This window comes from Sus scrofa, chromosome 1 (genome assembly GCF_000003025.6).
Source record: "Sus scrofa isolate TJ Tabasco breed Duroc chromosome 1, Sscrofa11.1, whole genome shotgun sequence".
Classification (NCBI taxonomy): Eukaryota; Metazoa; Chordata; class Mammalia; order Artiodactyla; family Suidae; genus Sus; species Sus scrofa.
In genome coordinates, this window is record NC_010443.5 from 8475669 (window position 1) to 8493794 (window position 18126).

The 18126-nt window shown below is 50.0% G+C and overlaps 1 protein-coding gene across 6 annotated transcripts in view; it reads right to left on the reverse strand.

Moving 5' to 3' along the window:
• The window catches only part of SYTL3 (synaptotagmin like 3), a 93816-nt gene that overhangs the window by 22847 nt on the left and 52843 nt on the right, over positions 1 to 18126 (reverse strand). For 2 of the 6 annotated variants that reach the window (XR_002342342.1, XM_021086369.1), the window contains exons 5-9: positions 17665 to 17716; positions 15724 to 15793; positions 14114 to 14192; positions 11892 to 12016; positions 6579 to 6713 (exon numbers count right to left, since the gene is read on the reverse strand). Coding sequence is in view for 1 of the 6 variants with exons in the window: in XM_021086369.1 (XP_020942028.1) it covers positions 6579 to 6713; positions 11892 to 12016; positions 14114 to 14192; positions 15724 to 15793; positions 17665 to 17716 (461 nt within the window). In the remaining 5 variants the exon portion in view is untranslated. Of the gene's footprint in view, positions 1 to 6578; positions 6714 to 11891; positions 12017 to 14113; positions 14193 to 15723; positions 15797 to 17664; positions 17717 to 18126 lie in introns of all 6 variants that reach the window. The other 4 variants (XR_002342339.1, XR_002342341.1, XR_002342344.1 and 1 more) reach the window with 3 other exon arrangements.

Here is an 18126-nt window from a genome sequence, read left to right on the forward strand (position 1 = left end):
AACCCACAGAGCGAAGCCAGGGATGGAACCCGCAACTTCATGGGTCCTAGTCAGATTCGTTAACCACTGAGCCACGACAGGAACTCCTAGATTATTTCTTAAAGAGATATAACCCTCTAAAAGATCACGCCAATATAATTATCTATTCTTTACTCTTTTTTAATAAAAAAAGACTAACATGAGAAGACAGCGAAATACAATACTCTTAAAAAAAAAAAATCAGTGCAACCAGAGAAGTTCAGAAATAGTAAAGGAAACTGGAAATTTCCAAAACCCCAATGAGTGCTGTGTGATGGCCGGGGCCAAAGCTTTGGGTTAGTCCCTGCTTAGAAGTGACCCAAATGCCAAGGTAATGTCCACATTCTCAAATTTATGTTTAAGGGAAACAACCAAGAAATTGGATTTTTACTTCTTCCCTCAAACATGCCAAACTCTTGCCCATCCATGTCAACGGAGCTCCTTTTGACAATAATGTCTATTATTGGCATGTGGTCACTTTGCCAACCACAACTGGCAGGGGGAAAAGTCAACTGTATGGAAACGTTGATATAAATGTATTCCTTTTAGATTTTTTTTTTTAAAAAAAAAAAAACCAAAGGGAAAACCTGACAGCAACTCTGATTTTTTTCTCTCACGGAAATGCTGAAAGTGTTTCTTCACTCTGCCAAGTTCTCCTTTTTTTTTTTTTTTTTTTTGCTTTTTAGGACCACACCCACAGCACGTGGAGGTTCCCAGGCTAGGGGTCTAATTGGAGTTACAGCTGCTGGCCTACCCCACAGCTCACAGCAACGCCGGATCCTTAACCCACTAAGCAAGGCCAGGGATCAAACCCGAAACCTCATGGTTCCTAGTTGGATTCGTTTCCACTGGGCCATGATGGGAACTCCCTTCCATCTGCCAACTTCTAACTCCTGATGACTGGAGTTTTCCTTTTCTTTTTGGCCACACCCATGCTCTGCAGAAGTTCCCGGGTCAGGCACCAAACCCCCACCACAGCAGTGACCTGAAATCACAGCAGCGACAACACCAGATCCTTAACCGCTGAGTCATGAGGGAACTCCTTTTATTATTATTTTTTTAATTTAAATAAACTGGTTTTTCTTCTCACAAAGCATTTCATGTTGATGAAGATATACAAAACATGGGTAAGACCAAAAAAAAAAAAAAATAAAAAATAAGAAAAAAGCATAAGCCCGCTATTCCAGGGTCAACTTTTTGGTGTAACACTTTCAGTTGTTTTATAATGTCTATAACTGTTTTGTTTCTATAAATATGTGCTACTATAACACTATTTTGTTACATTATATCTTCGTTTATCAATATATATTTTCCACATTAATATTCTTCAACATTATTTTTAATAGTTGCAAAGTATTCACCTAAATAAATGTACCATAATTTATTTAATGGTTGCCCTATTTTAGACATTTTTTCCAATTTTTTTTTTTTTTTTTTTTTTTGGTCTTTCAGGGTCGCACCCAAAGCATATGGAGGTTCCCAGGCTAGGGGTCGAATCAGAGCTACAGCTGCCGCCTACACCACGGCCACAGCAATGTCAGATCTGAGCCACCTCTGCGACCTACGCCACAGCTCACTGCAAGGCTGTGAGCCAGGGATCGAACCCACATCCTCATGGATACTAGAGGGGTTCGTTACCACTGAGCCACAACAGGAACTTCCTGTTCCTTTTTTGCATTAAAATTATAAACAATGCTACCGTCAACGTTCACATATACATGCTTTTGGCAACACTCATGATTTTTTTTTTTTGTCTTTTTGCCTTTTCTAGGGCTGCTCCTGAGGCATATGGAGGTTCCCAGGCTAGGGGTTCAATCGGAGCTGTAGCCACTGGCCTAAGCCACAGCCACAGCAATGTGGGATCCAAGCTGCACCTGTGACCCACACCACAGCTCACGGCAATGCCGGATCCTTAACCCACTGAGCGAGGCCAGAGATCGAACCCGCAACCTCATGGTTTCTAGCCGGATTCGTTAACCACTGAGCCATGACGGGAACCCATGCTGATTTTTAAAGACTATTTTCTGTAATAAAATTGTTGAATTTGGAGTTCCCTCATGACTAGAAACCATGAGGTTGTGAGTTCGATCCCTGCCCTTGCTTAGTGGGTTAAGGATCCAGCATTGCCATGAGCTGTGGTGTGGGTTGCAGGTGCGTCTCGATCCCAAGTTGCTGTGGCTCTGGCGGCTACAGCTCGATTGGACCCCTAGTCTGAGAACCTCCATATGCTGCAGAGCGGCCCTAGAAAAAAAGACAAAAAAAAGACAAAAAAAAAAAATTGTTGGATTAAAGAGAACAGGCATTTGAAAGCCTTTGCTATAGGTTGCTAGTTGCCCTCCAGGTCACCGCAGCAGAACACCCCCTGCTCCCTACTGTCCCCAGCACCCACCTGGGTCACGTGTTAAATTTGCTAAAACCCTCCCCAAATAGACTTGCTTTCATTTCCCCCTGATTTAACTCCCCGGGGAGATTGACTGTTTCCATGTATTGCCCATGTGTACTTCTACTTTTGTAAAGGGTACAGCTTTAATAGGGCTTTTTCTAGCCCCAACTTGCTATTTCTCAGAGAATATAGATGTGTCTCAGAAGAGTAGGCAGGCAGCATCTTTGGGCAAGAAACAATACTGGTATTTGCTCTGTGGGAGTTCAGTTCCCTCAAACCAACAGTGCTTCGGTCTAAAGGGAACAGGTCAGGAGTAAATGTGTAATAATTCAAAAATGTAAGGGTCTCCATCAGAGAAGCCTTTAGAAAGAGTGGAGACGGAGCCGGGCTGCATTTGCACTTTTTTTGGAGGAAGTCCCCAGGGTAAGAGACACTCTGAGGGAGAGGAATACACTGTCACCTCCCTTTGCCCCAGCATCCTTCTGACTCAGAGGTTTTTCTGGGTGTGGATCAGCCCCGAGGGAGCAAAGCTGGACCAGGGGGATGGGGCTCAGGGAACTACTCAGTTTAGAGCTCAGCAAATCCCTGGGGCAGGACACAAAGCCTGCGCTCAGACTCACGGGGCCCCTGAGGGGTGAAACAGAGTTCTGCAGTGACCGTGTGACCTTGGCAAGTTGCATAATTGCGATGAACCTCAGTGTTCCCTCTTGCGAAATGGGATAATAGCATCTGTCCACAAGATGAGGGCGGGTGAAGCTCCTAGCTCTGCAGCAGGCTTTCACTAACAGCTCTGCTGAGAATGCAAGCAACCCTTTCACAAATATTTATGGAGTGCCATTTCAGGGGCAGGCCCTGCTCTGGGCACTGGGGAATGACCAATGACAATAAGCAGCAGATAAGCCAATTATCCAGCAGTAGAAGGTGATAAGAACAGAGATAGACATGAGAGCAGGGCAGGGGAGGCAGAGCAGGGCAGGGGGTAGCCTCCTGAGAAGGTGACCTTGGCGCAGAGACTTGGGGGGAGGGAGGGAATGAGCTTGGTGCCGCAGGGGAGGGTCTGGCTATTCCAGGACCGGGGCTGTTGGGTCCTGGGGCAGGTGGGGGCCTCGTGGACCCCTGTGGGGTGGATCAGAGCCCGCCTCCCTGCCTCTTTGTTGGTTTCTGGGCACACAAGACGCAGCCCTGGCCTTGGAGAAGCTTAGAGGCCAGTCCAGTGGGCAGTTTGGGGAAGCTGCCCCTGGGCTCCCTCGGAAGGAAGGTTTTGTCTCACCCTCCAGGGTCAACCTCGCATCGGCTCCCGCTGGCTGGAGTCCCTGGAGCCTGAACATTACCTGGGGTGGAAGCAAACCTTCCATGGGCCATGGGAAAGTTCCCAGAGGCCACTCCTACGCTCTCCCTATCGCACCCACCACAGGTTCGACCCTGGGAGAGAATGTTCTAGAGCCGCCCGTGCTTACTCCCCCCTCAGGGACGGGTCTCCTCAGGGCTCCTCTCACCTTTCTGAACTGTTCTCAGGTATAAACATCACCTGGAAGGTGCTCCGCCAGCTCCAACACAAGCTCTCCCAGGTCCCCAGACTCCCACACCTCGGGGTGTCCGAGAGGCAGAGGGCCAGGGCCCAGCCGGGGGCAATCCCGTCCAGCTCTGGGGGACCCTGCGTCACCCCTGTGTGGCCCTCAGCCGGGTGGGGAGGGTCTCACCCCAGGACTTGGGTGAAGTGAATTTGCACTGGAGTCCTCCACCAGTGTGGACACGCACCCCTGCTTGAGAACCGTGTGGAAACAAGAACCTTCTTCCCAGGAGAGTGCACAGAGACGCACACACAGCGTTTTGGAGGCTGCGGCAGAGAACCTGCGAGAGAGCTCCCGCTGCAGTGCTGCTTTATGCTCAATCAGAGCAGCCAGCCCAGGGCTGCGGACGGAAGCGTAAGGGAGTCAATACGTGATTTTAACTTCTCTAGTAGCCATGTTTTTAAAAGAAATAGGTGAAATTAATAGTGAGTTTTATTACTGTAACATATCCAGAATCTACCATTTCAACATATGTCAACATAAAAGTTATCCGTGATTATTGATGACAGGTGACGAATGGCTACTACATTGGACATCACAGTTCCAGACTGTTAAAGAATCCTTAACAAATGACATACCTTCCTCGAGTTTGAAATTGTCTCAACCCATGTGTTTCTGAAACTTCCCTGTGCATATCTCCTGGGGCTCCCGTTTTTCTTTTTTCTTTTTCCTTTTTTAGGGACACACACGCAGCATATGGAGGTTCCCAGGCTAGGGGTCCAATTGGAGCTGCAGCTGCCGGCCTACACCACAGCAACGCCAGATCTGAGCCACATCTGCGACCTATACCACAGCTCATGGTGACACTGGATCCTTAACCCCTTGATTAAGGCCAGGAATTGAACCTGCGTCCTCCAGGATACTAGTCAGGTTCCCTACCACTGAGCCGCAACAGGAACTCCCTCCTGGGGCTCTTGTTAAACTGCAGATTCTGAGTCCAGGAGGCCTGGGGAAGGCTAGAGGCTCTGATTTCTGATAAGCTCCCAGTAACGTCAGTGCTGCTGGGCCACACGTTATGAGTAGGTTGGGGGAGGAAGCGGTGGTTTTGATGGAGGCAAGACCACCCACGGAGCCAGTGGCTGGAGCCAAGAAAGGTGAGAGCTGCTAGCATTTCCTGGATTGAGTCAAGAGTTAGCCCCGTTCGGCGCGGGTCTGGCCTGCTTCTGCCATGACTTTGAACGTTCCACTGGACACTGATGTGGGTGTGGGGAAAGGGTCCCATTTTCTGACGTGAACACCATTTTCCGTAAGAACAGAACCACCCCAAGGCCCAGAGAGGTTCAAGTACTAGGTCTGGCTCACGCTCCTTGCCACTAAAGGGCTGGAACTTGAAACATGAAGTTGGTTTCTAGAAGCTGAGGTTTGTTCATTTGTTTGTTTGTTGGTTTTTTTTTTTTTTTTTTTTTAGAGGGGAGTGTTGGCTGAATCCTCAGCATATGGAAGTTCCTAGGCCAGGGATGGAATCAGAGCCACAGCTGCAACCTAACCACAGCTGTGGCAACGCTGGATCCTTAACCCACTGTGCAGGCTAGGGATCGAACCCATGCTGCTCCAGAGAGAATGCCGGCTCCTTAACCCTTTGCACCACAGTGGAAACTTCGAGAAGCTGAGTTCTCAACTGCTATATTTCACTGCAGAATTTGTGCCCTCACTTGATTCTCTGAACAATCCAGGGAAATAAAAAGAACAATTTTGATACCATCTCCTTGACACAGACCCCAAAGTTGAAAGAGTTTTTGTGATTAAGGTGACTGAATAAGATAAAGAGCTATGACTCTAATAGAAGCCTCACGGCCTCTCACCCAAGGTCTGGCTAACATCTATCATATGTTTAGGCATAGAGTAAACATTCATTCAATGTTGTTGAATAACAAATGAACAAATAAAAAGGCCTGCCTACAAACAGGCGCTACATTGAAAACATCACAAAGCAATCTCCAAAAAGAGCAAAGTTGGAGGACTTGAAGCCTTCCTACAGAGCTGCACTTATGTCAGCGTGGTCTGAGCATAGGGACAAAAAGTCAGTGGGCAGAACAGAGAATCTAGGAAAAGGCCCAAACGTGTATGGTCATTTGACTTCCAACAGAGACACCAAAACTGATGGAAAAATGAGAGTCTTTTTCAAACCGATGGTGCTGAAATAACTGTGCATCCATCTGGGGCAAAAAATAAACCTCAAGCTGTACCTTAGACCATTCACAAAAATTAACGAGCTGGAGCGTGGACCATGTACAAAACTTTTATAAATCTTCTAGAAAAAAACACAGACTATCTTCATGACTTGTGCATAGTAAGTCAGAGAAATAACCATACGAGAAAAATTTGAGGAATCAAACATCATCATAACTAAAAACTTCTCAAGACACCACCATTTCTTACTGATGACTCTGCACACATGAAAACGTCCACAGTGAGACAGAAGAAGAAAAGCACCATCGAAGAGGGCGAGGTTGTTCCCAGCTCTCAGTCTAAGAACCGCATCACCTCCGGGCTCCTGGTCATGCTCCAGCTTATTCCGCAAGACAACGCACCACCAGGACGCTTGCCTACCCGCCTCATTGGACACCATGACCAGAAGCGCATGTGACGCGGTATCAAAGACTCACGTGTCTCCAGCCTCCGGAGAATAAGGGGGTGGGCGCCGGACTGGACAAGCGATCCTCTTGCTTCAAAACAGGGCTGGTGGTGCGTTTGGGACTCTCCTGAGCGAGAGGTTTCAGAAGATCTGGTGTGCTGACCTTCTGGAGAAGAAAACCCAGAATTAATAGCTGCATCTGCTGACCTTCTGGAGAAGAAAACCCAGAATTAATAGCTGGATTTTGTTCAAATGTGAAGACGTCAAGCTTAGCCCACGTCGATTCCCTGATGGCACGAATACACAAACTTCCATGCGCTGAAAAGGAGGGTGCACTTCCATTTGGATAAATATGCGCATGCGCACACCCCCCCAAGGGGCCCCAAGGCGGACATCGTCAGGCTTTGGGACATTGGTGAACAGTCAAGGGGGTGGGGGCGGTTACTTAGGGATCAGTAAAAGTCTTAAAGAAACTGAAGTCCACATCTGACTTGGATAAAGACGTGGGCATTTGAGGACATGAAATATAATATTCAGCGTGACAAGCAAATTTTATCTCTCGTGCTCATACGAAAGGAAAAAAATCAAATTCTGTCTCTAAATTTTACAAAAATATTTTCTTAAGAGTTCTGTAAATTCTATAAAAATATTTTCTTAAGAGTGCTCATACCAAAGGGAAAAAAATCAAATCATGTCTCTAAATGTTATAAAAATATTTTAAGAGTTGGTAGGTCTCCGAGATGTGCAGCGTGTGCTCGCTAATGCAGTAGCCACCAGCCACACAGCTCTGCAAATTTAAATTCCAATCAAAGTCAAAATCAGGAAGCTCAGCTCCTTGGTTGCACCAGACACATTTCAAGTGCTCAGCAACCACGTGTGGCAGTAGCTAGAAACTTCTGCTGGACGGAGCAAGTACACAGCAAGGAGGGAAAATGTCTTCCTGCCTGAAAAGACAGTTTCCAGTGGAGACTTTAGGTTTGGATACTGAGTTACGGTTCCAAGTAGGACTTGGCACTATAACCAGTTGCACTACGGTCGTCATTTTCAGGACTAAAAAGCTAAGATCATTTCTTCTCTTTTTAGGGCCACACCTGCGGCATGTGGAGGTTCCCAGGCTGGGGGTGAATTAGAGCTGTAGCTGCCAGCTCCACCACAGCCACGGATCCAAGCTGCATCTATGACCTACACCACAGCACACAGCAGAGCCGGATCTTTGACCCACTGGGTGCAGCCAGGGATCAAACCTGCATCCTCATGGATGCCAGGGGGCTTCTTAACCCGCTGAGCCCCAACAGGAGCTCTAGAAGCTAAGGTTATCACTGAACAAATGAAAGACACGATTACCTCCACGTTACAGCGGATGCTCTCGATTCCCAGAACTTTATCCCATCAGACATGTGTCAAGCAGCCCTGTGTTCAAGGTGCTGCTCTAAGTCCTGGGGGTGGGACGAGGAGGAGGGAGAGAGGAAGGCAAAGGCGCACCTCCCTTCCCCACGGGCTCACGGGCTCAGCAGAGATGCCCTGGATGGAGGCGTCAGCCAGGGCAACGGAAAGAGTGGGAGTGCAGACGGGCGTCTGGAATGATCTTCCGCCGGCTACCCCAGCGACTGGGGCTGCTGGGGGCCAAAGGCAGGCTTCCAGAGTGAGGGCTCCAGGACGGTCAGTACGGAGCCGTGGAGCGCACCTGCTCGAGGCCAAAGCAATGGCAGAGACGCAGGGAGTCCGGACGCGATCACGCTACGCCGATGTGTACCTGCCAACAGCAGTGTGGGGCAGAAGGTGGCTCGCAGAGGGGTGGCAGTGGAGATCCAAGGATTTCAGACTGCAGGTGGGAAGGGGCATGGAGACACTGAACAGAACGCAGATTGATTTTTTTTTTTTTTTTTTGGCTTCCCAGGCTATGGAATTCCTGGCCAGGAATGGATCTGAGCACAGCTGCACTATGCCAAGCTACAGCCACTGGTCTTAACCACTGCAGCGGATCGAACCACACCCTAGAGACGCAGATCATGATCCATGCACCAGTGGAACTCCTAAGAGTTTTTTTTTAATTGCCTATCAGGAGTTCCCATCATGGCGCAGCGGAAATAAATCTGACTAGGAACCACCAAGTTTCGATTCGATTCCTGGCCTCGCTCAGTGGGTTAAGGATCTGGCGTTGCCCGTGAGCTGTGGTGTAGGTCGCAGGTGTGGCTCAATCTGGCGTTGCTGTGGCTGTGGTGTAGGCCGGCAGCTGCAACTCCGGTTGGACCCCTAGCCTGGGAACCTCCCTATGCCACGGGTGCGCCCTAGAAAAGGCAAAAAAGACAAAAAAAAAATTTAAAATCTGCCTATCAAATTAGCAAATATTAAAATAACAGGTGTAAAGTTTAGTTGGTAGGAGTGCTAGGAAATGGTCACGCCACTTCCTGGCTGTGTAGACTGAGTCAGTCTCAGAGAAGGGCAGTTTGGCAGCATGAATCACAAGACCTGAAAAGCAGCTGTCAAAAATCACTGTGCTTATTGACACAGAAAAGACGAGGCATAATGTTAGATTTTTCTTAAAAAACAAACTACAAACCTAGATGGCGCTTCTGTAAAATGAGCACACACATGTAGGCCAGGCGACTCCCTAGGGTCTGTGTTTTCTGAATTTTCATTAGTGAGCAGGCATGGGTTTACCATCCAGAAAAGCAGAGAAGTCATTTTTTAAATTAAAGAGTGGAATTCTGATCCACTGTGTCACATGCAACCCAGGGACCCAAGAGGAGGGTGACTGCAAATCGGCCACCTCACTGATCCAACAGGGGCCCCTGGGGGCTTCCAGGAGAACGGGGTCAGGGGAACCGCAGACCGCAAGGGCCCGAAGCATGAGCAGGGTCGGGAAGAAGCGACCTTAACCTTGGCGAGATGCTCCAGGCTCCCCAAGGAAACGGGAGCGGCCTTTTCGTGAGCTCACAGGCCAAGGCCCGTGTAACTGCAGTCTGACAAGCGTCCTATTTAAAGACGTAGTCTTTATACTCCAACCCAATAATCATTTGGCATTTGTGGATCATGCCATGATTACTGACTCCTTTATAAACATTTGGCTAAATTTCTCCCTCTTTTTTAAGGCTGCACTGATGGCATATGGAAGGTTCCAGGCTAGGGATCAAATCTGAGCTGCAGCTGAGGCCTCCACCACGCCACAGCCATGCCCCATCTGAGCCCCATCTGCGACCTCCATCACAGCCTGTGACAACACTGGACCCTTAACCCACTGAGTGAGGCCAGGAATCAAACCCACACCCTCACAGACACCATATCGGCTTCTAACCTGCTGAGTCACAAGAGGAACTCCTAGAATTCTCTTTATTTTTTTATTTATTTATTTTTTTTTTTTGTCTTTTTGTCTTTTGTTGTTGTTGTTGTTGCTATTTCTTGGGCCGCTCCCGCGGCATATGGAGGTTCCCAGGCCAGGGGTTGAATCGGAGCTGTAGCCACCGGCCTACGCCAGAGCCACAGCAACGCGGGATCCGAGCCGCGTCTGCAACCTACACCACAGCTCACGGCAACGCTGGATCCTTAACCCACTGAGCAAGGGCAGGGACCGAACCCGCACCTCATGGTTCCTAGTCGGATTCGTTAACCACTGCGCCACGACGGGAACTCCTAGAATTCTCTTTAAAACAGCCACATCCTCCAGGAAAGTGGGGAGAGCAGATGCCTACAAAGTCATGGGCCGGTCCTGCCAAGAGTGCGGCAGTGACTCTGACACACACGGGACAGAGGGTCCGCTCAGTGGGGGCCCCCCAGCCATGGCCCAGCCCCAACTTTCTAGCCCTTTAGACAAGCCTGCAACTGTCCCGCAGGCCCATTCCGTGTGCACATGGCCGCGTCACCTGCACACCCGAGAGCCCCTCAGAAACACAGCTGAGATTCCGGGTTCCTGCCCCCACCCCCGCCCCGATCTAATGATTTAGCATCTACATTTCAAGATCCCCAAACGACTCACATACTCAGCATTGAGAACCGTGTTTAGCCTCCAAACCAAGGCTGCCCCCCATTTCCAGTTCTGGAACCAGGAGCACGTGACATCCTCTCTCCAAGCCCCGTCTCCGTGAAGTGGTATGAGGATAAAATGAAAGTCCAGGTTAAGCTTTAGTTAAGAGCCTGGCACATAGGAACTTCCTGCTGTGGCTCAGTGGTAACGAACCAGTCTAGTATCTATGAGAATACCGGTTCGATCCCTGACCTTGCTCAGTGGGTTAAGGATCTGGTGTTGCCGTGAGCTGTGGTGTAGGTTGCCGACAAGGCTCAGATCTGGCATTGCTGTGGCTGTGGTGTAGGCTGGCAGCTGCAGCTCCAATTCAACCCCTTGTGCAGGAACTTCCATATGCTGTAGGTGCAGCCCTAAGAGCTAAAAAAAAAAAAAAAAAAAAAAAATTCCTGGCACATAATCACAAGTGCTAGAAATTTAGATTCACATTCAGGGGACTAGATAGCAGTTTAGATACTATTATCTCAGGGGATCTTTACAAGAACGCCGTGCTGCTCTGGGCAGAATAAGTATATCATCATCTTCATTCCTGGGGGAGGCGGAGGCTGATGCTCGGAGTTCTGGTGACGTGGGGATGGAGGTGGGATGTGACAGCCTGAGCATGTGTGGAAGGCCCAGCAAGGGAGTGAGGCTAACCTGCCCCTGCTGCCTACAGAACATTCTGTCTGGGGACCTCCCGGATGGAGCCACCACTGCCGAGAAGGGCACCTGGCCTGTCCGGCCAACAGCCAGGGGGTGGCAGGCAGTCAGGTCACCTCTCCGCTCAACTCGAACCCAGGTTTTCTGATCCTCAAGTCCACAGTCCCTCGTTCTCCACTGCATCTGCTTCTGGGTTGACGAACCCAGTGCAAGGAGTAATTCTTTCCCCAAAGGCCTTTATTAGGGGACTCTCCTGCAGTTCAGACACCTACAGGGGCTCCCCCACGACCACACCTGCACGTTCAGCATTCACGGTCTCAATAGTTCCCAGCAGGATTCAGGACAGATTTTAACCAGAGGGTGATGGAAGCAGGATGTGGGCAGAAGGGAGGGGGGCGACCCAGGAATAACTCCGCACGTCCGCAGGCCTGCAGGGCAGTCTTTGCCTTCAGTGTGGCCTTGAAGCCAGCAGGGGCTGCGGGGTCACGTGGCAGCCCAGGGGCTTGGATTGAGGGGGAAGCCTCTCCCTGTTCTGAACTACTTTGCAAATTCAGTAGAATCAAATTTTAACCTCCATTTGGCCAGCGCCCGCCCACCGTCCCCACAGAGGGGCTTGTGTTTTCAGACTGCGTGACGTCAGCTATAGAAGGAAAAGGAACTCTGGGGGCAGCGGTGGCAGAGGTATACCCTGGTGGCGACGTTGATCGCTGTGTCCGACTGGCTCCTCCGCTCCGTCTGGCCTGCGCTCTGCCTGGGACCCGTGGCTGGCTGCTGCTTGTCAGAGCTCATGTCATTCTGGGACTTGGAAAGTTCTAGAAAACAAAGACAGATTTGCTGAGCCTTGTGGGCGGGGGGCAGGGGGAGGCACTCCTCCAGGATTCTTGTGCCTCGAGTTCTGGGGCCTGGGAGAGAGCCCCCCACACCGTGCTGGACGCAGGGCACACCGCACAGGGCAGAGAGGCTGGTTCCTGAAAAGTGACTGTGCCCACATGTCTCTGCAGGCAGAGCTGCCCCCCTCTGGGTGGGGTTCAAGTGCAACCTCCCGAGCCAGGTTATTCTGCATTCGGCCACTCGTGCTGAGTGTGTGGTTGTCCAAACAGAAAGAAGGCAGGCCTACAAACCAGCTGACTTTTTAGGGGTTCCTAACCCAGATTTCATAACTGAATACCACTTCTTGAGGTGAAAGCAAGACTTGGGCTATCCTTTTTTTTTTTTTTTTTTTTTTTTGTCTTTTTGCCATTTCTTGTGCCGCTCCCCCAGCATATGGAGGTTCCCAGGCTAGGGGGCTAATCTGAGCTGTCACAGCCACCCTACACCAGAGCCACAGCAACGCGGGATCCAGGCCGAGTCTGCAACCTACTCCACAGCTCACAGCAAGAACGGATCCTTAACACACCAAGTAAGACCAGGGACCAAACCTGCAACCTCATGGTTCTTAGTCAGATTCGTTAACCACTGAGCCACGACAGGAACTCCTGGGCTATCCTTATAAAACCATGTCAGCAAGCGAAGCCTGAAAACACGATTTTTTTTTTTTTTTTGTCTTTTTGTCCTTTTAGGGCCGCACCTGCGGCATATGGAGGGTCTTAGGCTAGGAGTCTAATTGGAGTTGTAGCCACTAGCCTACACCGCAGCAACATGGGATCCAAGCTGCGTCTGCGACCTACACCACAGCTCACGGCAATGCTGGATCCTTAACCCACTGAGCGAGGCCAGGGATCGAACCCACAACCTCATGGTTCCTAGTCGGATTTGTTAACCACTGCGCCACGACGGGAACTCCCGTGAAAACATGATTTTCCATTTCGTTTGCGGTATGAGAGTCTAGGGTCAAGACGACTGAAGGGAGGAGGAAGGCGCCCACACGGCCAGGCGTCCTCGCGAAGGAGCTTCCTCATCTTAAATGCGGACCTTGAAGCCACCCTTAGAGCAGCGCCAACAGACAGAAGAGAGCTCACGTGGCGGTTCAGATGTCCTAGTAGCCACATTTTTACTTTTTTAAAAAGTAAAAAGAAATGGATAAAATTAATTTTTTTTTCTTTTAAGGCCACATCTGCAGCATATGGAAGTTCCCAGGCTAGGGCTTGAATGAGAGATGCGGGATCCCAGCCGTGTCTGCGACCTAACACTACAGCTCACGGCAACGCCGGATCCTTAACCCACTGAGCGAGGCCGGGGATTGAACCCGCAACCTCATGGGCACTGTGTCGGCTTCTTAACCAGCTGAGCCACAACAGGACTCCTGGGTAAAATTAATGTAAATACTCTATTTCATCTACTGCAATATATCAAAATACTATGAAAATATATAATCGATGTTAAAATTAGTCATGAGAAATTTCACTCTTTTTTTGATACTAGGCCTCCGGAATCAGTATTTCACTCCAGCCACATTCCAAGAGCCACGTGTGGTCGGAGCCACCACGCTGCATGGCACAGCTCCAGAGCCCCCTCTGTCTTTGGATCCACCCTTGAGACGTTACTGCGTGAATCCTTATGCTTTGCTCTTTATCAGGCATCTCCTGCGTGCACGGCTCAGGATCGTCTCTTTTCTCAGAGGAGATCCCGCAGGGCACCCCAAAGTCCCGGAGTGTTCACCTTTCCCCCAGATGTATCAGAGCGCCCCCCCCCCCGCCCCCGAGCAGTGTCACCCACACTCTTCGCAAGTCCACCGTCTGGAAACTTGGGAGCATCCTTCTGCACCCGACAGCTAGAAAGGTCCTCCAGGCCCTCGGGGCTGTCTCTGATGCAAACGCAGGTGAAGGGGTGAAGGGCCAGGGCCTGGCTTCCCCCAGGAGGCTGAGACCGTCAGAGTGGTCCTGTCCCAGCCAAGGTCACCGGCCAGACCTTGGCCGGTGGGCGTGGCTGGCCCACGTGGTGGCAGGAGAGCCCATGAAGCATCCACTTACTTTTCATGTGGGTGGTAACAGACAGAAACAGATTTTCCACGGACTTATTAAATCCTTTAAACTGACCGAGTTCCTGCAACTAAAACAGAGACAAAGGAGAGAAAGTGAGAGCGGAGTTTAAGGACCTGCATTGGCCCCAGCAGCCTCCAAACTGCACCCTCCACACACTGGCAGGTGTGGGTTTTCAGGGTGTGTGTCTGGGGCGGAGGGTGCCCTCTTCTCGGGGGGGGGGTCCCCTTTACTTTTCTCCTCTGAGGTCCTTTGGGGTTGGGGCCTTTGTTTGCTTGGCTGCTCCCATGGCATATGCAGAAGTTCCCAGGCCAGGGATGGAATCCTCGTCACAGCAGTGACAACACTGGATCCTTAACCCACTGAGCCACCAGGGAACTCCTCTGTTTTGTCACTCAGCATCAGGGGTTAAGGGAAAGGGTTCCACCATGGCTTGTTGATGAGCTAAAAACCACCTCTTAGAAACAGTGGCTGACAGTTCATTGGCTCAAAGTCTGCACCAAGTAAATTGCTGCTACTTTAACCTCCTCCTCTCACGACCCCACCCCAGCTCTGCGAAGAGGGGACGCCAACAGCAGCAGAATGCACGAGACACAAGGGTCATGGGTGGTATAAGGAGGATGTGAGCCAAGGGTTAGTTCCACCTCCCAACACAGAAGAGAGAAGAAAAAGGAAGAGAAACAACAGAAATGAGATCACTCCCCGCAGCAAGCCCCATCCATCCATCCATCCCAATAAACATGTCTTAAGCACATCTGTATTCAAATAACTTCAGACAACTGAAAACCTCAAGGAGGAAGTAGACCAGGATTTTAAAGGCCACTCCGGGGTCTCAGTTCGAAACTGAAAAAAGACATATTTTTTCTCTCTCACCAGCAGTATGTCCTCCTATGCACAGATAGAGGCACTCCCTTGAGTACAGGGAGTAATGATAATGAAAATAATCAAGACCATGTGTTTCCACGGCACTTGACAGTTTCCAAGTAGCAGCAGAGACGTTCTTTTGTTCATTTCTCACACCAGCCACGGGAGGCAAGCCAGACAAGTCATAAGTATTTCCACCTCCCAGGGGAGCCCCCCGTGATCCCACGGCTAACTTCTTTGGATGGAAAAGGCCCTGGCCCCCCTGATGAGCGCCCGCGCACACTCAAAAGATGCACACGCATATTTCCACGGGCACACGTACACCTGCGAATCACACCCCTGTGACTCAGCCTTTCTGTCCGTTTCCAGCCCAGAGACCCCCAGATACTGCAGACCCCCACACTCAAGGGCACAGTCCAGGGAGAGAACTAACAGAACGACAAGCGTAAAGAGATGGGGATGTGGGTACAGGGGATGCAGGCAGAGGACTGGTCCACTGACAAGGCAGCAGGGGGGGATGCTGGTCCCGTGGCCCACAGGACATGATGGAAGCACAGACACTGGCGGGCCCCGCACTTCCCAGCCTCCAGTTGAGGCCCCTGGGCACCCCCGCTCCTGACCCTCTAGCCGTGGGTGGATCCCTTGCCATCAGGCTCTTGCCCAACCTCTCTGCCCCCCCGCCCCATCTTTCTCTGCTTCTTTCCCACGTCCCCTCCCCAGGGAGGCGCAAGCATTACCCTGCTGGGGCTGCCGCTGCACTGGCTTTCACTGAGAGGAGGCGGGGTTGGAGGCACCACGGAAATTTTGCTGCTGAGGAAAAGTACAGGCATGAGAAATGGATTATGAGCCATGAAAGTATTAGTCTTAGGAATACACCAGATTCATCCTAATCTGATCATTCCAGTTCTGGCTTTTCTTCTTTTCTTTATTTAAAACTAAATCTTTTTTTTATTAAAGTATCGTTGATTTACGTCTTTTCTTTCTTCTTTTTAATCCTACACCTGCAGCATATGGAAGTTCCCCGCCTAGGGGTGGAATCAGAGCTGAAGCTGCCCGCCTATGCCACAGCCACAGCCACAGCCACACAGGAGCCAAGCCACATCTGTGACCTACACTGCCCCTTGTGGCAACATCAGATCCTTAACCCACTGAGCAAGGCCAGGGATCAAACCCACATCCTCACAGACACTAGTCAGGTTCTTAACCCCCTGAGCCACAATGGAACTCCCTCTCCTTTTCTTTCTCTCCCCTCACCACCCCGCCTTTTGAGTAGAGGGTCCAGCAGCCTGCCTGGATCTGCTTAGCACAGGGTTCAATTCCCTGGGATACAAGGTGGGAGACGGGCATCACATGGGCTAAGGTTTGGGCATCACAATGCACCATGCAGTGCAAAATAGCCGGGGTGCTTGGGACTGGCTCTGTGGCCTGGCTGCTCTGGAATTAGAGCCACATGCACGTGCCACATGGACCAGAGTGGTCTCTCGGTGGAAGCCACCCAGCACAACGCCTAAAATGTCATGGTGAGAGAGACGGACCCTGAGAGGAATTAGAAGTTTGTTGGACTGATATAGGTCACTGGCCAAGGCCAAGGGGAGAAAACCACATCTTTCTGGACCTCACGTTGGTATCCCCCCCATAAAAACCCCTCTAGGACAATGGGGGGGGGGATCTTCTTCCCCCTCCCAGCAGCCCTGGGAGCTGTTTGCTTTCTTGTAATAAAGACTTTGCTTGCCTGAAAAACAAAAAACAAAACAAAAAGAAGTTTGTGCTAAAAGAATTGGGGAGGGGGATGTTGGAGGTTAGGAAATGCAGTAAAATAAAAAAATTGAAAAAGTTCTAAGATTGGAAAATCCACTGTGAGCAAAAAAAAAAAAGTTTCACTAACACTTGAATAAATTCGGTGTAGTCAGGTGTGTGAATTATTGCGAGCTTCAGGACAGCTAGGTGCCTAGAATTTTGTGTAAAAACTTGCTCTCTCCGGTCATGATTCAAATCCACCAGTGTCTATTCCACAGATGTCACTAAGGTGTCAGGCGCTAATCAAGATGTTGGTGCTGCGAATGATACCTAAAAGCGAACGCTTGGTTGAGACTTCCATCCAAGGTGCCATCACAAACGTACTCTGGGAGTTCCCATCGCGGTGCAGCGGCAACAAATCCGACTAGGAACCATGAGGTTGCGGGTTCGATCCCTGGCCTCTTGCTCAGTGGGTTAAGGATCCGGTGTTGCTGTGAGCTGTGGTGTAGGTTGAAGACTCTGTGGCTTGGACCCTGTGTGGCTGTGGCTGGGGTGTAGGCCAGCAGCTATAGCTCAGATTGGACCCCTAGCCTGGGAACCTCCACATGCTGCGAGTGCAGCCCTAAAAGGCAGAAGACAAAACAAAACCAAAAAACCCCCAAACCCACAAAAAAAGTATTCCGCTTCTTTGCCACACTTCAGGAGAATTCAAGAAATGAAATGTTTTGTGAGAAAACACTATGCCAGCTCTCCGAGGCTTTTCCTGAGAATCTGGAAACATCTCTGCTTAAATCTTTTCCAGGTACTGTATGATTTTTTCTAAAAAGTCTCATTCCAAAGCAGTGACATCTGAAAGTCAAGAGGTCTAGCAGTTCTTGCAGCTCGTCCTTTGCGCTCCAGCCCCCAAGGGCCCAGGACGGCCTGTGCTTTGTAGTACTTACCTCAGTTTCTGATAAGATTGCAAGAGCTTTGCTCCAGCTGTCTCGTGTTTGCCTGGAAGAGATACCAATAAAGGTCATTTCTTAGTAAAGATATAACCTAGAGCAGGCAAACACGAGCAGTAAATCACAATCGTTATTTTTCTAGCAGCACATCTCGTGATTCAAATGTAAGAGGCCACCCTGGGGTGAGAGAGAAGCTCTAAAATCACACACAGCTCCAACGTTTACCACAAGTCATGCAACTGTATAGTTAAACAGGTGAATTTTGTGTCATATAGATTCCACTAAAGCTGCTATCACACACGGGCATGTGAGTGCGCGCAAACACACACACACATACACACACTAAGAAACCATACTTGGGAGTTCCCGTTGTGGTGCAGTGGTTAACAAATCTGACTAGGAACCATGAGGTGGTGGGTTCGATCCCTGGCCTTGTTCAGTGGGTTAAGGATACGGCGT